This window comes from Motacilla alba, chromosome 17 (genome assembly GCF_015832195.1).
Source record: "Motacilla alba alba isolate MOTALB_02 chromosome 17, Motacilla_alba_V1.0_pri, whole genome shotgun sequence".
NCBI classification, from domain to species: Eukaryota; Metazoa; Chordata; class Aves; order Passeriformes; family Motacillidae; genus Motacilla; species Motacilla alba.
Genome location: NC_052032.1, coordinates 9,152,534 through 9,171,397, shown reverse-complemented (window position 1 = coordinate 9,171,397; position 18,864 = coordinate 9,152,534). Strand labels below are relative to the sequence as shown.

Here is an 18,864-nt window from a genome sequence, read left to right as displayed (position 1 = left end):
GACCACACCCACCGTTACCGGGACCACACCCCATTTTACCGGAACCACACCCCATTTTACCGGAACCACACCCCTTTTTACCGGGACCACGCCCTTCCGTTACCGGGACCGCGCCCCTCCTTGCAGTGACCACGCCCCCTCGCGCGCGCCCGACGGGGCGGAGCCAGGGGGCGTGGCGCGCGGACATTTTGTACACATTGGGCCGGACGCAAAGGGCGCCCTTAGCAACGGCGCGGCGGTTGCTATGTGCGACCCGCGATCTCGCGATACTACCGCCCGGCGGTTGCTGCGGGCGGCGCGAGTTCTCGCGAGAGTCCCGGGAGATGGCGGAGGCGGCCAAGATGGCGGAGGCGGCGGCGGCGCTGCTGGAGCGGGCGGCGCGGCGGGACGCGGCGCTGGAGGAGCTGCGGGCCCTGCGGGTCGCCCTGCAGGCCGTGCCGCTCGCCGCCCTCCGCTCCCGCCTCGGCGAGCACCACCTGAGGGCTCTCTTCGGCCTCCTCGCCAGCAATGAGCGGTGAGCTCCGGCGCGGTGCCGCGGGCCTGCCCGGCCCCGCTGCTGTTCTCCCCGGGCGGGGGGGTCCCGCCGCCTCCCCGGCTCATTCCCTGCCCTCTTTCGGGGCGGGAGGTGGCACAGCGGTGTCCGTCTGCTCAAGGGCTCGGTTTTATCTCCGTCCTGCCCAGGGAACAGGTGTCCGCCTGTGTTTCCATCCTGGAGCGGCTCCTGCAGGCCCTGGACCCCCTCTACGTGATCCAGAACCTCAGGGAGGAGCTGCAGAAGGGCCTTGTCCACCCCGATGACTCTGTGAAGATCCTCGCCATGTCCCAGGTACGGGGTTTTCTCCAGGAGGAGGGGACAGAGCTCTGTGTTAGTCCCCGTCTGCTCTCTCCTGCCTCGGTTTGTGTTAAAAGCCGCAATTGTGTCCAGGAATGTGATAAAAGCAGGAATTGTGTCCTGTGCTTGTTCCATTTGGGATGATTATTGTGCACCCTATGTAATGCTTTGTGATATGTCAGTGATAACGTCCAAAACCGTGTCCTGACAAAAGCAAGTTGTGGTGAAAACTTGTGCCCCGTGTCGTGGTGAAAGCTTTCCAGGCCAGCAGGTGATGCAAGAACTAAAAGCAGCAGCGTTTTGATATTCAGGATGCTTCACACTATTGTGGAAACACCAGACAGGCTGTGGGAGCTCGGCATTGCTGCATCAATTTAAAAGAAGAGGATTGTGGCCTGTTGTGGTTTGGGGGATTTCTGGAGGTTCAGCTCAGAGCAGCTGCTCAGGTGTTGTCCAGTTGAATTTTGACCCAAAAACTTCCAAAAAGTCGTGACTCTGGCTGGCTGTTGGGCTGTTCCAGTGCTCGAGTGTCCTTCCAGTGGGAAAGAATTTGTTCTCGTGTTATTTTTTGTGACTCTTTGATCAGGTTGGGAGGATTGTTGAAGACCCAGCTGCTGTCCCAGAGATTCTGCACAGCCCCGAGCTGTTGCAGCAGGTCATAAACTGCATCGGCGGGGAGAAAATAGCAGTGGCCAAAGAGGTAAAGGTGCCTTTATTGTCCCCTTCCTCTGCCAGCCGGGGTGGCTGGGTGGCAATAACGATGAGCTCTCATCAGTGAAAAGTGAATTTTAATTAAAATTAAGTGGATAGCTGTGCTTAAGGAATTAACAAAGAGCTGAACCCTGATAGTGCCGGGTGTTCTTCTCTGCGTGATTTTCAGACTGGCACGATTTTCCCTTTTACTGACAAGCCCCTGTTTTTGCTTGCAGGCCATTAAATCTCTGTGTGGGCTGGCGCAGAGGCAGCAGGGCCTGGAGGCTCTGTTTGGGAGCAGCTTGCTGGGTGAGCTGAGGAGCGTCATGGCCACGAGCGACGTGGTTCGCTACAGGGTCTACGAGGTGGGCACCTCCCTCTGCTCCTGCCTTTTCTGCCTCTGATGTGATTCCTTCTCCCTGCTTTGCCTGCTTCCCTTCACAGCTGTGTTGCACCAGAGCTGGAAAGGAGTGGGAGGGTTGCAGCAGTGAGGGCTCTCGTGATGCTGTGACTTCTCTTTCCCTTTTTTTTTTGGTGTAAAAGTGTTCATTTCTAGCTCGTGGTGCCTAAGCATTGCAAGGGCTACACAGAATCACTGAAGGCACCAGGAAGTGTTTGTTTCTCTGAGAATAAAAGTAAAAAAAAATAAAAGTAAAATAGTTAACTGTAGCCTCTTGTGGATGTGAAGTGCTGCTGAGAGTTTTGGAGAGATGCCAGTGTCAGTCCAGAGGTGCCTGGCAAAGGAGCAATAACACAGTTTAAACATTCTAGAGCCTAGTGGGGATAGCACAGGAAGAGCTGGTTGTGAAAGGAGATCAAATGCACGGGCTGGAGACTTGCAACTCCTCATGAAGTTGCTTCAGGCAGACACTTGGGTTGGCGATGAAAATGTGATGAATTCCTTATTTAATATGTGTAAGGTTAATTAGCACTAGGAGATGTGTTTGGCTGTTGCAGTGAATTATTATAATGTTTTTATAAAGTGTCCTTTTTGCTTTTATTTAGTTGATTGTGGAGATTTCCTCAGTGTCAGCAGAGTCTCTGAATTACTGTGCCAGCAGTGGGCTAATCCCTGAGTTAATTGGGGAGCTGACTGGAGAGGATGTGCTGGTCAGGTATGTGGGAGAGTGTGCCAGGGACACGTCCACCATTCTTAGAACCTAATAAATGCATTTGTGTGTGTTTCTTGTAAAACCCTGCTCAGAGAACACTTTATCTGCCTCTCCTTAAACTGTCCTGGGTGTCTAAGACTTCACACCTTAATGGAGTGATCATTACCATGGCTGCAGCAGAAACACCTCAGGTCCTTTCCCAGATCTACCGAGCTGAACACTTGGGATCATTTGGGTTTCTTTGCTAGGATTGTGTCTTGTGGGAGTGGTTTCTTAATCCCCTAGTGCTTCAAGCCCCACCTGAAGCAACCCAAATGGTGTTTGCTGACAGCACAAACCTCTGTTGCAGAGCCACGTGCATCGAGATGGTGACAGCGCTGGCCCACAGCCCCCAGGGCAGGCAGTACCTGGCTCAGCAGGGAGTCATCGACAGGATCTCCAACATCATCCTGGGGGCAGAGTCTGACCCCTTCTCCAGCTTCTACCTGCCAGGTGGCCCCGTGCATTCCTCCTTTTGGGGCTTTGCTGCCTGCTTTGGGAGTGGGTTACCTTGGCAGCACTGCCAGGCCTCTGCTGAAAGCTCAGGGGGAATTCTGAATGTTAGATTGATATGTAAAATATTGGATATTTAACAATGCTGAAGGGTGTTCCTCAGTAAGAGCTGGGCAGGCTGTGCTGTAGCTTTAAAGTTTGTGTTGTTGTAGCCTTTTTTAGGAATACAAACATCGTGAATTAAGCAACGGTCAAAATATTTGGCTTGTTGCTTAGTTCTGTCTGTATTTTGAGCTTTTTACCAACACTATTCAGACTTAATAACACGTGTTTAGGAACAAATCAGTCTCACGTTGATGCACATTTAATTCTGCCATTGCTGAAGATGCTGTTCTTCCACTCAGTGCTTTTTTTGGTCTTGTTTTCTCAGGATTTGTTAAATTCTTTGGCAATCTGGCTGTTGTGGACAGTCCCCAGCAGATCTGTGAGCGCTACCCTGTCTTTATGGAAAAAGTCTTTGAAATGGCAGAAAGTCAGGATCCAACCATGATTGGAGTGGCTGTGGACACCCTGGGAATCCTGGGATCAAATGTGGAAGGCAAACAGGTTTTACAGAAAACTAGTTAGTGTCTTATTTTTTTATTTTTAATAATACTTTATATTATAAAAGTGAATTGGTTTGGGGTGATACAGAAAGGAATTAAAAAATGTATTCACTTAACTAATGAATAAATTTATAATGTAGCTGGTGGGTAACTACGTTCCTGTAGAGATCTGGCTGAATGAATTAAAAGCACTTTGTTTTTGTTTTGAAAGGAAGTAGATTTCAAAATCTCTTAAGCAAAATAGGGCACCGGGCCAAGAATGCCCCCACCGAGTTACGGCTTCGGTGCTTGGATGCGATTTCATCCCTGCTTTACTTGCCTGTAAGTTGGGCTTTTTGTCTTTGTTCTTTCTTTAAATCTCCAAGGGTGAAATCATCACACACCTGGGTGACTGTGAGGAGGCATTTTGCACCCTCTAGGTTGGGTGGCAGTGGTTTCAGTGTTCTGAGTCATTGATTTGCTGTTTCGACATTCCCCCATTGGTTTGCTAAAGGTTTGGGTTGGTTTGTAAGGTGCCAGGTGTTCTGAAATGTTGATAAAAGATGAAGTTGAGACTTCATTGCTGAGGGAATGAGAGTAAGCAGGTTCATGTCCTCGTGCTCAGAGGGATGGGGGCAGACTGCTCCAGTCCCTGTGGAGTCTTTGGGTCCAGGGATCCGGGTTAGCAGTGTATCTCTGAAGGGGTGATGAAACCACTTGAACACATCCCAAAAACCTGAAAGCTTTTCATAATCCTAATCAAACTCTCGTTTCTGTGATTTATGCAGCCAGAGCAGCAGACAGAAGACCTTTTGAGAATGACTGAATCCTGGTTCACATCCTTGTCCAGCCAGCCCCTGGAGCTGTTCAGGAGCATCAGTACTCAGCCATTCCCTGATCTCCACTGCGGGGCTCTACGGGTGTTTACTGTGAGTGCTTCTGGTTTGAAACGTCAGGGAGGGACTTGTGCTGCCTTTCAGTCTCAGATTTCTTTATTTCTTTAAAGTGGATACCACCAAGTTCTTGTTGAAGCCCAGGAGTGGTCAGAAAAGGCCTTTTTCCTCAGGCCCCACTTGGCTTCCCCCTTTAAATGCTGCAGCAGACACATCATGTCTGTAATGCTAATTTTCTAATGAATTGGAGAGGGGAAGAAAAGCAAGAGCTGTGCTCTAAGGTGCTGCTTCTCTAGCAGAGGCACTGCTGTGATAATTCCCTCAAAACTTTGAAGATAAGCACTGAGCTCTACTTGTTCTCCAGTGTTATCCCTGCTGCTTGATTTGAGTGGTGGTTTCTATCTCATTTAATTTTTCCTGTTCCTTGTCCCTGTACCAAAACCCCAACTGTGTAACTGCTTTTCTGGGCTTTTAAAATGTTTCCCCCACCTCTCACATCTTTTGTCTTCCTGTTCAGGCCATTGCAAATCAACCGTGGGCCCAGAAGCTGATGCTGAGCAGCCCAGGCTTTGTGGAGTACGTTGTGGACAGATCTGTGGAGCCTGACAAAGCTTCCAAGGAGGCTAAATACGAACTGGTGAAGGCCCTGGTGAACTCCAAAACCATTGCAGAGATCTTTGGCAATCAGTACTACCTGAGGCTCAGGGCTTACCTGCACGAGGGCCCCTATTATGTTAACGCAGCTTCTACTACAGCCGTGGAAGGAGCAGAATAATGCCCTTGCTGTCTGGGCTCCCCCTCTTGCAGAACACAGTCCTGGCACAGGTGTTGAGCTACAAGGTGTAAAAACTCTCCACACTGGAGGTTGTCTCTTTGAAGGAGCGTGAAGATATTTTGACTCTGTTTGAAATGAGTCAGGAGAGCAAACGAAAGGTTGTTTTGATATTTCCCCCTAAAATGTCATGGCAGAAGTTCCCTGTGTGCTTCATGAGGCAGGTAAGCCAGGTGAGCACTTAGCAGCTGCTGACTGTTTTCTTTGGCAGAATTTATCAGTGTTTGTTTAAATTGTTCTTGGCTTTGGAGTTTCTGTTGTATTTTTCCAGTAGGTTACAGATCAGTTTAAAAAAACCCACCAAAACACCTCAAGGTTTGTAACCTCAGATGCTGCCATAATTTGTATTCTTTTTTAATTAGTTTTTTACCTGCCAAAATTGGCACTTGCATGGAACACTGTTCTGTCAGAATCCTGTTGCTGAGCAAGTGACACTGTCCACATGAGGGAGTATGGACTGGATTCTCTTGTTTTCAACCTGCTGGATGTGAGTCTTGCTGGAATAAATAATCCTAAATATTGTTTACATTTTCTGCTGAGGATTTAAAAAAAAAAAAAAAGTTTTTTAGCCCTTTTAAAAACAAATCAATGCACTCTGTAGGGATCAAACCCACCAGGGAGCTTTGTGTCCCTGGTTGGCTGTGCTGTGGGGTGGCAGCTCAGTTTAGAGGCTGGAGCACTACAAGGCTACTTCAGAACCAAATCTTGAATTGTTTACACTGTTTTTAACAAAGATACATTTTTTAAAGTATTATTTAAATAAATGTGGTATTTTAGTTAGCTGAGTTAGATTATTAGCAGGGGTAAGAGCATGCAGCTCTTGTGTGAAGGGAGTGAATGAAGTGGGAGTATGGAAATGTGGCCTCTCAGGAAGGTGGAATCTTTTGAAGATGCCAGAGCTGTGGCAGAGAATCAGGAGTGGCTGGGCACTCCATGGCATGGGATGTGTCTTTGCCCATAAACAGACCACAGGGTACTTCCCATCAAAGCCTTGTATTCTTTTTGTTGAGGGGGAAGCAGAATAAAACAAGAAATTACTCATTTGGGGCTTCTTTTAGTAATGTGTGGCTGTGGGGAGCCCTGGCCCCGTGTGCCTGTGCTGCCAGGGGAAGCAGCAGGATCCTGTCCTGCAGGAACTCTGTGCTAGGTGGAGGTGCAGCTGGCATTGCCTGCCAAAAACCGCAGCCCAGGAGGGCTCAGAGGAGCTGGGGGAGATCCCTTAATGTTTGCTAAGCTGTCTAAATGCAGGTGGGGTGCCTCTTCACCCAAGATGTCCCTGAGGTGTCATCCTGCATCCCAGTGCTGCTGCTTTTACCCTGAACGTGCCCAACAAAGCTGTGCCAGTGAGAAATGCACTGCAGTGTCTGGAGAGAGCACAGCAGCTTCACGGATCCTGCATCCAGCAAACACATTAAAGCACTAAAAAGGAAATAAAAGAGTGTAGAAGTCCTTAGCTTGCACTCGTTCTGGGCAGTTCAGCTCTGTTATTTTAGGTGGCTTTGTGTGCTGGTGGCTCTGTACAAGCCATATGCTGAAATGTCAGTAAAAGAAATCAATATATAAACCTGTTCTGCAATTCATGAGCCTCTTCCATGTGTGTTTTCAGCTGGTGCTTTTGAAGGCTACTCTGTGTGCTGGGTATTTAGCATCTGCTTTGCATGGTACATTTGCCAAAGACAATATTTTAGAACGTGCAGAGATGCCAAACAAGGGGATTTTTTTATGTATACACATATGCTTTATTTTGTTGAGCTTTGAGCTCAGCGTTGATTGATTAATTGATCACTTTCCCCTTATTACTCAGAGACAGTTCCCTGCCCATGCTGTACATTGCCATATGGATTACATGCTGCTGCTGTAGCTGATATAAATGACAATTTTCAAGTGTGTTGTTTTTGTCATCCCCCCCTAAAAGTAACAGGTGGAGATAACTGAGGAAAACCACGAAATGGAATGCTGCAGAATTGAGGTAACGTGCTGAACATTTGGTTTAAAAAACAAACAAATGCCAAACCAAACCTCGTCGTTTGATGGATGTTAACAAACAGCATTGCTTGAGGAATCTCCGTGGTGGCTCAGGGTCTGTTCCTGCTGGAGCTGCTCTGTTCCTCTCTGAACCAGCCTGCTCACAAGCAGCTCCTTCTGGAGATGGAAAGCTTCCCCTTTGTTGCAGAATTCTTTGGAAGGAGGTGATGCCTCACTCACATAAAAAAGGAGTTTTGAAGACTTAAAAGTCTGAAAAACCATGGATATAGGCAAGTCTGTTGGGATACTCTTTTTAACTTCCATGCATGCAGTTGTAGGTACTTAGAGAGGCAGAGGACATCCAGTTCTGCTCTGTCGCACCATAACAGCGAGAATTCATTTGCTGCTGAAGGGAAAAGAGCAAGCTTTGGGAGGGCATCCTTTGTGCAGAATGTTAACAGGATAACACAGCCGATGAAAGAAAATCCAGCCTCTCCTTGCAGAAGTGAAGCGTTAATTGACAAAATGAAGGAGCTCATTTTTTATCCTGTCCAAGTTGAACTGTTTGAATTTATCGATGTAGGTCAGAACCTTGCAGGACACCAGGCTGTAGTAGGTTTCCAGTAAGGAGCAATCCTCCCCATCGCTCGTTTCCTTCCAGTCTTTAAATAGCTCGTCCTCTCTCATGTCAGAAGAGGTGAAAATGAATTTATAGCAGCATGGGTTGTAGCTGATGTGCTTCTCCCCAGCAAAGCGGGAGCTGTGCCTGGCGGTGATGCCGGCTCTCTTAGCACAGATTCCCACGAAGGCAGCGGGGGGCAGTGCCAGTGGCACCTCCCTGGCAGCCACGTAAACCTTGCGAGCCACGTCCTGGGACACGAGGAAAGCGCTGCCGTGGCAGAAATCCGGGTAGAACTCCTCGGGGTACCGCTGGATGGGGACAAAGCCAGGGCTCTGGGGGTCCCTGTCAGGCACTCCGTGGTGAACCACCCTGCCGAGGTAGATGTCCTCCTGCTGGGTTAAGCTCAGCAGGTAGCCAGCCAGGCTGGGAACACCCACAAACACGTCCTGGGCTGCGTGAAGGATGTACCTGGCGCGGGGGCAGAAGGTCACCGTCCACTCCACGCTCATCAGCACCTTCTGCGTTTGTGTCTGGGGGGAATCGATGAAGCTGCCTTCAATGATGTCTCTGTGCCTTTGGGCCTCCTCTTTGATCTCCAGCTGGGTGCTTGCTGAAGCTGCCTTTCCTACGGCAAACAGGGTGAGGACACTGAAACCCCTGGAGGCCGTGGCGTTGCCCCAGGTGTGCCTGATGGCATCGCGCCTGCTCCTGTTCTCTGGGCTGCTGCAGACGACAATGAGCAGAAATATCTCTTGGTTGGAGCAAGTCGCTGCGCTGCTGCTGCTGCTGTAAGAGAGGTTGGCCTTCAGAAGATCCAGATCCAGCTTCCTGGCCCTGTCCCTGATCTCCAGAGCCTTGGCATCGGTGTAGGAGAGAGGCAGGGACTGCAGGAAGTATTGCTCCAGTAAATCTGCCCCAAAGAGCAGCACGTGGAAGAGCAGCACATTGAAGAGGATGAAGCACCACTGGTGTGTGCGGAGCCTGCAGAGTGTCAGCTGGGGAACAGGAGCATGCACACTGAATTCTCCTGCCTCTCAACCCAAAGGCTTCCCCTCATTTTACAATCTGTCCATGCAAAGCTATCATCTAGACCGTGGTCTTTGTATTATTAGTGTGAGGCTTTTTCCTCCTAGGAACTTTAGAAATCTACTTGAGGCACAGCGAGATCCCAAACTGAGAAAGATGTTACGGTGTTGAAAGCTCCTCTCTGTGCATCCATGTGTGGAGAATACTGAAGTATGACTTGCTATGAATAATTTTTGGCTATTTTTAACCTGTTACTGAAGGCTTGAGGTGCCCCTTTATGTGTCCTTGAAGGACAGCTTTTTTGTTTGGCCTGACCCTGCCCTATGAAAGCTGTCAGGGTTAGAATCCAGAGGGAAAGGCCGGGTTGGATGGGGCTTGGAGCAACAAGGGAAAGTGGAAGGGGGTGGAATGAGATGATCTTTAAGGTCCCTGTGAAGGCTGTAAGGGGCTGCAGCACTTACCTGCATGGTGCTGGGAGCTGTCCCTGCAGCAGGGGCTCTCTGGGCAGTGTCTCCTGGCTCTGGCTGTATCTGGGTCTGCAGGATCCAGTTACTGCCCAGTGCCTGCAGCCTGTGGCTTCCACCTCACCTGCCTGGGTGGAGGAAAGATGATCCCCGGGGCTGATCGTGTTGCAGGCACATAAAACACAAAGCTGACAAAACCCTGGCCTTTCCCTTCTTTAATTTCTGGCACTCTGAGGAATAAGTGAAGCAAAAGCTGGGGCTCACTTGGTCACAGGAATCCCTGGTACTGTTGAGTCTGTCCTTGAGCTGCCAGTTTGCTGCTGGCCCTGGGGGTTGTGTTTTTCACGGCTGTGGTGTTGCTCCCCCATGCAGGGCAGTTGCTGGGCACTCTGCATCTCCTGGGCTGGAGCTTTGGGGTGGGAGCTTTGTCTGCCTTGTGTGGGGTGGTGGAGATCACCCCGAGGCTGGGAGTGCTGCTGGGCCAGGCTGGCTCCAGCCCTGGGGCTCTGCCCTGGGCAGGCTCTGCCTTGGGCTGCTCCACGTGTTGCTGTTGGCTCAGCCCCGGCTGCGCCGGAGCCGCGGGGGCCGGGGAGCCACGGGGGCCTGGAAGTGCTGCAGGGGGAAGTGCCAAAGACACCACAAACAGGATGGAGCTGTCAGCAGGGGGAGAGTTGGCTTTGGCAGTGGGGCTGGGGAGCGCTGAGGGGAGAGGGGCTTGAGGGTCCCCAGCAGGGCCCTGGGAGGGAGGGAAGGGTTGGGTGGTGGCAGTGCTGCTGTTTGAGGGGCGGGTTGAGGTGGTCAGCCTTGTGGGAACTCCAGGCTCCTTGGGAGAGCAGGGAGATCACGGTTTCCTTTGAATTTTGAGATTTCTCAGAGGTCAGGGTGCGTTTCTGTTCTGCATCCTTGGGTGAGAGGAGAGCACAGCGCTGCTCTGGTTTGTCTTGGCTGGACCATTGCAAGGCTCCCTGCAGCATCCTTAGGGCAGCCTGGATTAGCCCAATGTCCCTGGGACGTGGAGGAGAGCTTTGATTTCTGCCTTGAGGGGTCCAGGGTTAATCCCCAGCTCTGGCTGAGCTGCTCAGCTCTCCCAGCTGTGTTGATAGAGGGAACAGAGGAATTACAGAAGAAGCCAGGTTCCCAAAATCTGCTCACAGCTTAGAAGTGCATCTTACCCCACTGAAAAACCCCAAAACACTCCCAGTGTGGATTTCTGCTTCAGGCTCTCCAAAAAGAGGGAAAACTTCCCCGGAGCTCATGTGTCAGCTGGGCCACAGCTTCATCCAGCCCAGCCTCACACTCTGCAGTCCTCACAGAAGTTGTGCTTTGAAGCTGGGTGAGCTGTCAGCACGGGAAGTGTCAGTTAAATGTGTGCCCTGAAATAAAAGGCTAATAAGGAATTTTTTTTTTTTTCATGTACAATAATACAGCCCTGCAACTCCAGATACCCATTCTGGGGAAAGAAAAAAAATTCCTTCTTTGAAGATATTCTGTCTCCAGCTGAATCATTTAGTCAGCAAATAAATACGAACGTTTGAAACCTCTTACATTAAAAATTGAGTATCTTTAGAATAATAAAATAATAGTAATAATAAGCCCCACGTGTGTGTCATCCCTGCTGCAGTTAGGCCCAGCGTGGTGCTGGCAGCACTGCTGAAGCCATTCCTTTAGCACTGCTCTGTGGTGGCAGCAGCAACTTTGATGAAATATATAAAAATATATAAATTAAATAGATATAAAATATATTATGTATATATATAAAATTAACAAATACAAATATTAAAAAATATAATATATATTATTATATATTATATATAAAATTATAATATGTATAAATATATAAAATATATAAAATTAACACTCCCCAGCCAGGGCACAGGCAGCTCTTGGATGTGGGTTTTTATTCATCCACAGAGCCTGGTGGAGTCCCACTGGGAGAAAGCTGAGGAACAGCAAGGCAAGGACTGCTGAAGGGGAGAATAACTGAGTCCCTGAGCTCCAGGAAATCTGCCTGGGGTGGTCCCTCCATCACCTTTAAGCCCAGGTTTCAGGCAAGCACAACAGCCAGCAGCTCGTGTGACCCTATCTCGCTTTTCAGAAGGGGGAAGTGAAGCTCGTTTGGGGAAATCTTCACTCCCAGGGAGATCCAGGGGTTTCCTGGAGAGGAGTGAGTTCAGGAGCCTGGCATGGCTGCAGTCAGCTCGGTGGGGATGGGAACACTGTTCCTAAGCTGCACTGAGACCCTGCACAGTCCTGGGGGTGTAAATTAGGCAGTCAACCAGCAGAGCAGATTTTCCTGAGCCACGGGGCTGGAATTTGCTTTCTGTGGGATGTTTTCACATTTTCATTAAATTTTATGTCCATGAAAACCTCATTACAGGAGCAGGGATGTAAAGCTGTGAGCAGCTTGAGCTGTCCTAAAGCTGCGAGTGCTCAGACTGAAGGATGTTTGGGTTTGATTTTTTGGAGAGCATGTATTTTGTGATATCCAAAGGTCAAAGCAGAGCTGCCAGGAGGGTGGTGGGAGATGCTGCTGAGCAGGAGGAGCCCGGGGCAGGCAGTGGGTGCTGCAGGGGAGCAGCCCAACCTGCAGCTCCTTAAAACGTCTCCTAAAGTCTCCTGGCTTCCCTCCCAGTGCTGGGAACGTTTGGAAGGGGGAGCAGAGCCTGGCTTCCCTCAGTTCTGCTCACTTTGTGAAAATGCGAAGGCTTGGGATGACGCACCGTTCTCAGGAGATGGAGCAGGAGAGGGTGGATGGATGGGGCTGATGGGGAAAATCCAGTGCAAATCAGGTTTCCCAATAAGAATTGGTTCAAATATGAAAGCTTGAGCTCAGCCTGCCCTAGATGTCCTTCTGGGCAGGGCGGGCACCCCTCTCCATGCCCGCCGTGGTGCCCCTGCTCTCAGGCTCTCCCCAAAGCCAGCTTGATTCCCACAGGCAGGTTTGCCAATTTTCACTCACTGCCTCCTGCTCCAGGGACAGCTCAGAAGCCCTCTTGGAACCCATCTGGCACAAGGAGGCATTCCCTGTGCTCTCAAGGATTCACGTGTTTGCCTCTGGGGCTCAGAGATGCCCCTTGTCACCCCAGCAGTCCCCAGCCAGGATGCTCTGGGAACACCAAGCACTCCCAGGTTTCCAGAGTGTTTTGGATGCTCCCTTTATTCCAGCCTGCCTTTTGCAGTTTCACCAGCACACACAGACCTGAGAGCACGAGGGGCTGCAAAGGGACCTGTCTGGTTTTTAATAACAGCATCAGTTGCAATAAATAGAGATGGTTGTTTAGGTCTTAGTCACCTAATAGCAATGTTTGTGCTTGAAGACGTGATTCAGCTCTTGCAGGCAGTTCTTCACCTCACATTCTCCATGGGGTTTGGGAAATGATGGAAGAAGAGGCTTTGTAAGAGTTCTACAGCGCGTGTTTCACTCGTTATTTGATATTTAATGGCCCTTTGGGCATTAAATAAAAGTAGAAAGCCGAAAACCAAGCCAGCCAACCTGAGCACTGAGACAGCAGACACACATCTCCGTGGCTCCCAATGTGCAGATGAAGGTGTCTTTGCTTCTGATTTAATGGCTCGGTTGATGAGACTAAATCCACGTCTTTATAGCCAAGTTTCCTGCATTCTTCTTTCTGTTTTGCATACATCAGTCTAGGAGTTACAGAGCTCTCTCCTTTTTTATGGTAAGTTTGATTATTCCTTCTTGAGATTACTGACAGCTTTGACAATTCCCTACCTCTGCACTCCTGGGTAACGACAGCCTCAACCCCCTGTGTGTTCTGCCAGTGCTGCACTCAGCCTCGGCAGCGCCGAGTTTAACAAGAGCTGAGTGGAAAGAACAAAACTTGTGTGAAATCCTGAGCTGGGAGGCCACAGGGCCAAGCAGGTTCCCCAAGTGCTCTCCCTGCCAAGATGTCAACTTGACACTAAAGTTGCTTATTTTGCAGTGGGCCAGAAGTTTCCTTGTTGTTATTAATTCTCAGGCTGTGCCATGTGAGTTGCTTTTCTGATGGTTTTTGGTGCTTTTTGCCTTGTCCTTTCATTCCCTGCAGGCTGTATTTGTGCCTGGCAAATGGAGATTCACACGAAATTCATTTGACACGCACAACATCCGCAGCGTCGGAGTCTCGGCTCGGGCTGTGCTGTGATTAAATTCAGTCCACGCTCTGACAACATTTCCAGCTGGGAGCAGATCTGCTGTCGCTGTTCCTGACACCGTGGCTGCTCTGCCCTGCTCTGGGCATTTCTCCTGGGAGAAACAGAATAAGTTTCAGCTGGAAGTGTTTCAGTTTCCAGCATTTCTCCTGGACACCTCCTTGCTCCGGGGTGATGGGGTCCCTGCGTGAGGCACCCAAAAAGGCAAAGCTTGCCCGAGGTCGTGGGGGGAAACAGGAGCTGGATGCAGCCAGCTGGGTGCCCCAGCCCATCCTCTCCAGCTGCTGGATGGATCCAGCTGTGCTCCTGCTGGTGGCCCCGGGCTGGTGAGGGGCTGCATTCCCCCAGGCATGGCCCAGGCTCCCGCTGGTGGGGCCGTCCCCATCACCCTCCTGCAAGGGGGTTATCAGGGGCTGGAGCAGGACAGGGACCCCCGTGACACGAATCCCTGGAGCCCTGCGGGTCGCTGGACACGGATGATGTGCTCTGCAGATGACGACTTTCTCTCACTCTCGCCTCTGACTCATTCCACTGTTGCCTCCCACAGATTTATTTATTGTTCTCCCAGACGCAGAAACGGCAGAGTTGAATCTCCCTGCCCTGTGCCAGGCCCCTCCTCGAGCAGCAGGGCTGGGATCTGTCAGAGCAGCCTTCAGCAGGGCCTTCCCCTGCACCCATCCCTGGGGGTTCTCAGACCGGGGCTTTGCCTTCCCTGGGAGCCCCCCCGTGCTGCCCCCCGAGCCTGGCTGTGCTCTGGGGAGCAGAGAGCTCTGTGTGCACACACAGCACCCGGCCGTGGGAACAGCACTCGGGGTGTGCTGCTCATCCCCATCCCAGGCTGAGAGCAGCCCCCTGCAGTGTGTGCTCTCCTGCTCAGAATCTGGCAGGAGTTTTGGGGTCCAGCCCCCTGCAGTGTGTGCTCTCCTGGTCGGCATCTGGCAGGAATGTCGGGGTGCAGCCCCCTGCAGTGTGTGCTCTCCTGCTCGGGGTCTGGCAGGAATGTCGGGGTGCAGCCCCCTGCAGTGTGTGCTCTCCTGCTCAGGATCTGGCAGGAATGTCGGGGTGCTGAGGGGCTCCCCAGCTGAGCTGTTGGGACTGAGGGATTTGAGAGAACAGCCCTGTAGTAGGAGGTACATGAAATCTTTATTAATTGTATTTTGTGACAATGTTTGGTGGGAAATGAGGACTTGGAGCATCGATAGCATTTGGGGAGTGCTGCAGCTGGAGGCAGGAAGGAGCAGCTCAGCCCCATGCCCCCAGAATTCTGAATTCTCTTTGCTGAGAGCACTGCCCTGCCTTCCTCTCCTGGTTCCAGGGGGGGCAAGGAATTGCTCTGCGCTGGAGCTGGGAGCTGTCCCCAGGACCAGAGCTCTTTCCTCAGGCAGGATGCCACCAGATTGCTCGGCTTGTCCCTGTGGTGGCCTGAGCAGCTGCTCGTGGTGGGACTGGGGTGACACCAGTGTCGGGGGCAGGCAGAACCGGCCCCACTCTGCCATTCAAACTCCAGCATTTGGGTGGGGATGTCCTCTTCTTCTGGCTCTTTCTCTTTCATTTCTCATTTCTCTCAGCATCTGACTGTTTTAAATAATTCCTCCCCCACGCCTGTGTTATCACCCAGCATGTCAATACGCTGCTGTGCCACCCACCCCTCTCCTCGGGAGCTGCACGTTAACACTTTGCGCCAGATAATGTGAGGCAATTAGTGAATGGAGAATAACCTTCCCACTTCAGAGCAGGATGGGCTGGGAAGCATCGCCCGGCTGCGTTGCACGGGGAGCATTAATTGCTTTTCTCTCCAATGACTCCGGGTGTAGGAGAGTCCATATGGAGAGAGAGGAGGAGGAGGAAGAGATGCTGCGGGAGAAACGAAGTCTCCAGCGCTGGAGAGAAGCGCAAAGCCCAGCGCATCCGAGTGGGGGCACTTCCCTCTGGATCCGGAGGCTGTGGCACAGCGGGGGCTGCGGATCCGCCGATGGATCCCACGAGCCCGGCAGCGGCGGGTGCGGAGGGCGAGGGTGGGGTGCCCGGGGCTCAGCGGGACCGGGAGCTGCCGGGGAGAAGCCAGAGCTCCGGGAGCGGCGGGATGCCAGCGCGGGGGGTGCCACCTTCCCGGGGTGGGACTGAAGTGCTGCGCTGGGTGACTTGTGTGACACAGCACCAGGGGCTGTGTGGCCACTGCGGGAGCAGTTCCTTTATTGGGGTGTCTGCTCACCAGCACAGATCCGGGCTCCCAAAAAATGGCACCGTAGCGAACTCCCCAGCGCCCGCACAACGGCCTGGGCTGGGAAAGAGGAGCGAAGCAAGAAGCAAAAAGGAGAGGAGGGCAGCCGAGCTGGGGCAGAACGCCCTGCCGTGTGCCGGGGGCGCTCAGTGGAACCCTGCTCGGAGCCGCTCCCTTTGCAGCCGCTCGCATCTGCGAGGGGACGCGGTTTTGGGGCGCTTCACATCTGCGAGGGGACACACTTTTGGGGCTCTTCACATCTGCGAGGGGACACGCTTTTGGGGCAGCCCTTCACATTTGGCCGCATCATCACTGGTGGCACCTCCTGCCACATGGGGCTGAACTTGGAGGGGAGGCACCTTGGAGCCCATCCCGTTAACCCTTTCCTGGGGGCGGCCGGCTCGTTTCCAGGCTGCCCACGCTGTCGCTGGCTCGGGGCCATTCCCCAGCGGGGCCGTGTTTGTGCAGCAGGGCCCCCCGGGAAGATCAACGCTGCCGGCCCGGCCGCGCAGCACGGCACAGGAATTGCCGGGGCTTGGCCGCGCTGTTTGCTCTCGGCACAACCCCGAGGCGCAGCAGCGCTCAACACAAATATTTGTGTGGGTAGTGGAAAAAAAAAAAAAGAAAAATCCGACCAAATGAAATAAAAAAGAAAATAAAAAAACAGAAAAGGAAAGGAAGAAAGGAAAGGAAAAAGGGAAAGAGAGGAGAAAGGAAAGGGAAAGGGGAAATGACGGGGGAAAGATAGGGAAAACGGAAAGGAAAAAGGAGAGGATAAAGGAAAATAAAGCAAGCAAGCCACGCGAAGGTCGTGCTGACAGAGGCCGGGGGGGATCACCGACTGCTGCCGCAGCCCGGGGGTCGCGGGGGCCGGGGCGAGGCCGGCGGGGGCAGCTCCGGGGGAGGAGGCGAGCGCGGCCCCGGTGCGCGTTGGGCGGAGCCCGGCCCCGCCCGGTGCGGCCCCTCCCCGCCCCTCCCCGCCCATCCCCGCGCATCCCGCACCTGTTGCCGCCCGCTCCCCGCCGCGCTCCCCGCGGAGCCGCCCGGCCCCGGCATGCGGAGCGCCCGAGCGGCCCGCGGGCTGCCGCGGCGGCGGCTGCGGGGCGCGCCGTGATGGGCGGCCGGCAGCGGGACCGGCAGCGGGACCGGCAGCGGGACGGCGGCGCTGGCTGTGCCCGAGGCCGGCAGCCCCCGGCCCGCGCCCCCGGCAGCGCGGGGCGCCCATGCTCTGCCCCGCCCGGGCGCTCCGGGCCCCCGCGCCGCCGCGCCGATGCCGTTCTCGGGCGAGGAGCGGAGCCTGCAGGGGATCTACAAACCGGCGGGGCCGGCCGAGGGGCGGCCGGTGTGCTCCGAGTGCTACACCAACCGCTCCTTCGTCTACGACGATGGCAGCGCCCACAGGTACCGGGGCTGCGGGGCTGGGGAGGGTCCCGGGGCTGCCGCGCTGCCGTCCCGGGGAGCTGCCGGGGCAGCCGGAGGAGCCCCTGCCCCTCTCGGCCGGCAGGATCCCCGTGCCCCGAGCCTGGAGGAAAGTTCCCGCGGCGCTCGCAGGCCTGGCCGGGGTCCCTGCGGATGCCCCTGTGGGCACAGCACACGGGAATGGGGCAGTCGGGAGCTGCCTGGGGATGGGGAAGGGGCGCTTGGAGACCCCCGAGCAGTCCCGTCCTTCGTGGGAAGAGGGTCCGTGCTGATCCCTCTGAGGCTCTGCTCCGGGGTGCGAGGGTGAGGCCGGGCTCGGCTGAGCCCCGGCGCCACCCCAAAGCCAAGGGGCTAAAATGCACCCAGGAACAGGCTGCACTCCCGTGCGCGCTGCCCAGCCCCTGCTCCCTTTCTGGGCTGGTTTTATGCCAAAGTTCCGTGTCCAGTGAGAGGGAGGGGAAGAGCTGCTTGAGATCAGGGGGACTCGGTGCCACCATCCTCTTGTGCCAGGCAGCAGCACCTGTTCCTCACAAGCTGTCCTTGCCAGAGTATCCCAGATTTCCCTGAAAAATGCTGTGTGTTATCATTGTTCTGGTTAAATTTACTAGTGTGGCTCTTCTGCCTGTCTCACTCACCCAGTGCCAGCTGAAGTGTGCAGATGAGCCGTGTGTGTCAATTCACGCTTGGCACATTAGGACCTTAGCTGGGTTTGTGCCCTGGGCTGTCCAGCTGGGATTTTTTTATGCCTTCATCTGCTTGCCATGATTTAGGGAAGTGATCTTTTATTCCTAAAAACCTAAATGAAAAGAGAAAGAACACTCTGTTCTTTAACTCTCGGTACATTGCCGCTGAGGTGCGTAATTAATAAAATCCTTGAATATTGCTTTTTTAGGGTTAAGACCCCTGTTATTACCTTCTCTCTGTCAGTGATGCAATGTCCAAGGCTCCGTGGTGCCTCGGGACCCCCAGTCTGGGTGGCACCGTTCGGTTCCTTTGGGCACAGCAGGGTGGCTGCAGAGCACAGTGCTTTCCCCAGCCCCCAAACTGCCTCGTTTTGCAGCTGTGCTTGATGTGTCTGCAGAAATGACACCCTCGAGGGGGTTGTTCTGTCTGTGAAGATCAGAATCGGGTTGGAGGCAACAGCTCCTGGAGGTTTTCAACCTCGACATTAGGGGAAGACGAGGAGCTGCTCCTCATTACTGACACCACAGCCCTGCCTGGAATGATTTATCCTCACCTCATGCGCTACAAAACCCTTGCCCAAAGATCCTCCTGCCTGTCTCCTTCAATCTGGGTAGAGGAACTTTGTTTCCTAATTATTGCTCTGCAGCTCGATGTGTTTGTAACCCCCTCGGGCTCCGGAGAGGTTGAAATGCCATTGCTTTCCATGGCTTGTCTTGCCTGCCCTTGTGCTCGGCCCTTTGCTGCCCTTCTGGAGATATTAAACAAGCTCTGGACTCTGCAGCTTCCCCAGCTGCAGCTCGGGGCAGGCTGGTGTCTGATGCACTTTTTCCGAGCGGATCAGCTGAAGAAGCAGCAGAGGATTGTTACAGACAG

The 18,864-nt window shown here is 53.0% G+C and overlaps 3 protein-coding genes across 4 annotated transcripts in view; 2 read left to right on the top strand and 1 right to left on the bottom strand.

Moving 5' to 3' along the window:
- The first annotated feature begins 310 nt into the window (after positions 1 to 310).
- On the top strand, positions 311 to 7,018 carry PSMD5 (proteasome 26S subunit, non-ATPase 5). The gene is made up of 10 exons (XM_038156571.1): positions 311 to 514; positions 682 to 826; positions 1,419 to 1,532; positions 1,762 to 1,890; positions 2,531 to 2,640; positions 2,987 to 3,129; positions 3,560 to 3,751; positions 3,946 to 4,055; positions 4,502 to 4,642; positions 5,124 to 7,018. Exons 1-10 carry the CDS (start codon positions 324 to 326, stop codon positions 5,379 to 5,381), a joined length of 1,533 nt encoding a protein of 510 aa, XP_038012499.1. The 5' UTR covers positions 311 to 323; the 3' UTR covers positions 5,382 to 7,018.
- On the bottom strand, positions 5,678 to 9,518 carry B3GALT9 (beta-1,3-galactosyltransferase 9). The gene is made up of 2 exons (XM_038156715.1): positions 9,513 to 9,518; positions 5,678 to 9,056 (listed from the first exon to the last, which is right to left on the bottom strand). The coding sequence occupies exons 1-2, from the start codon at positions 9,516 to 9,518 to the stop codon at positions 7,917 to 7,919; spliced, it is 1,146 nt and encodes a 381-aa protein (XP_038012643.1). The 3' UTR covers positions 5,678 to 7,916.
- A 7,497-nt stretch (positions 9,519 to 17,015) lies between these two features.
- The window catches only part of KCNT1 (potassium sodium-activated channel subfamily T member 1), a 75,785-nt gene continuing 73,936 nt past the window's right edge, over positions 17,016 to 18,864 (top strand). For both annotated transcript variants that reach the window (XM_038156487.1, XM_038156485.1), the window contains exon 1: positions 17,016 to 17,289. In XM_038156487.1, coding sequence (XP_038012415.1) covers positions 17,159 to 17,289 — 131 coding nt within the window. In that variant the 5' untranslated portion in view covers positions 17,016 to 17,158. The remainder of the gene's footprint in view (positions 17,290 to 18,864) is intronic.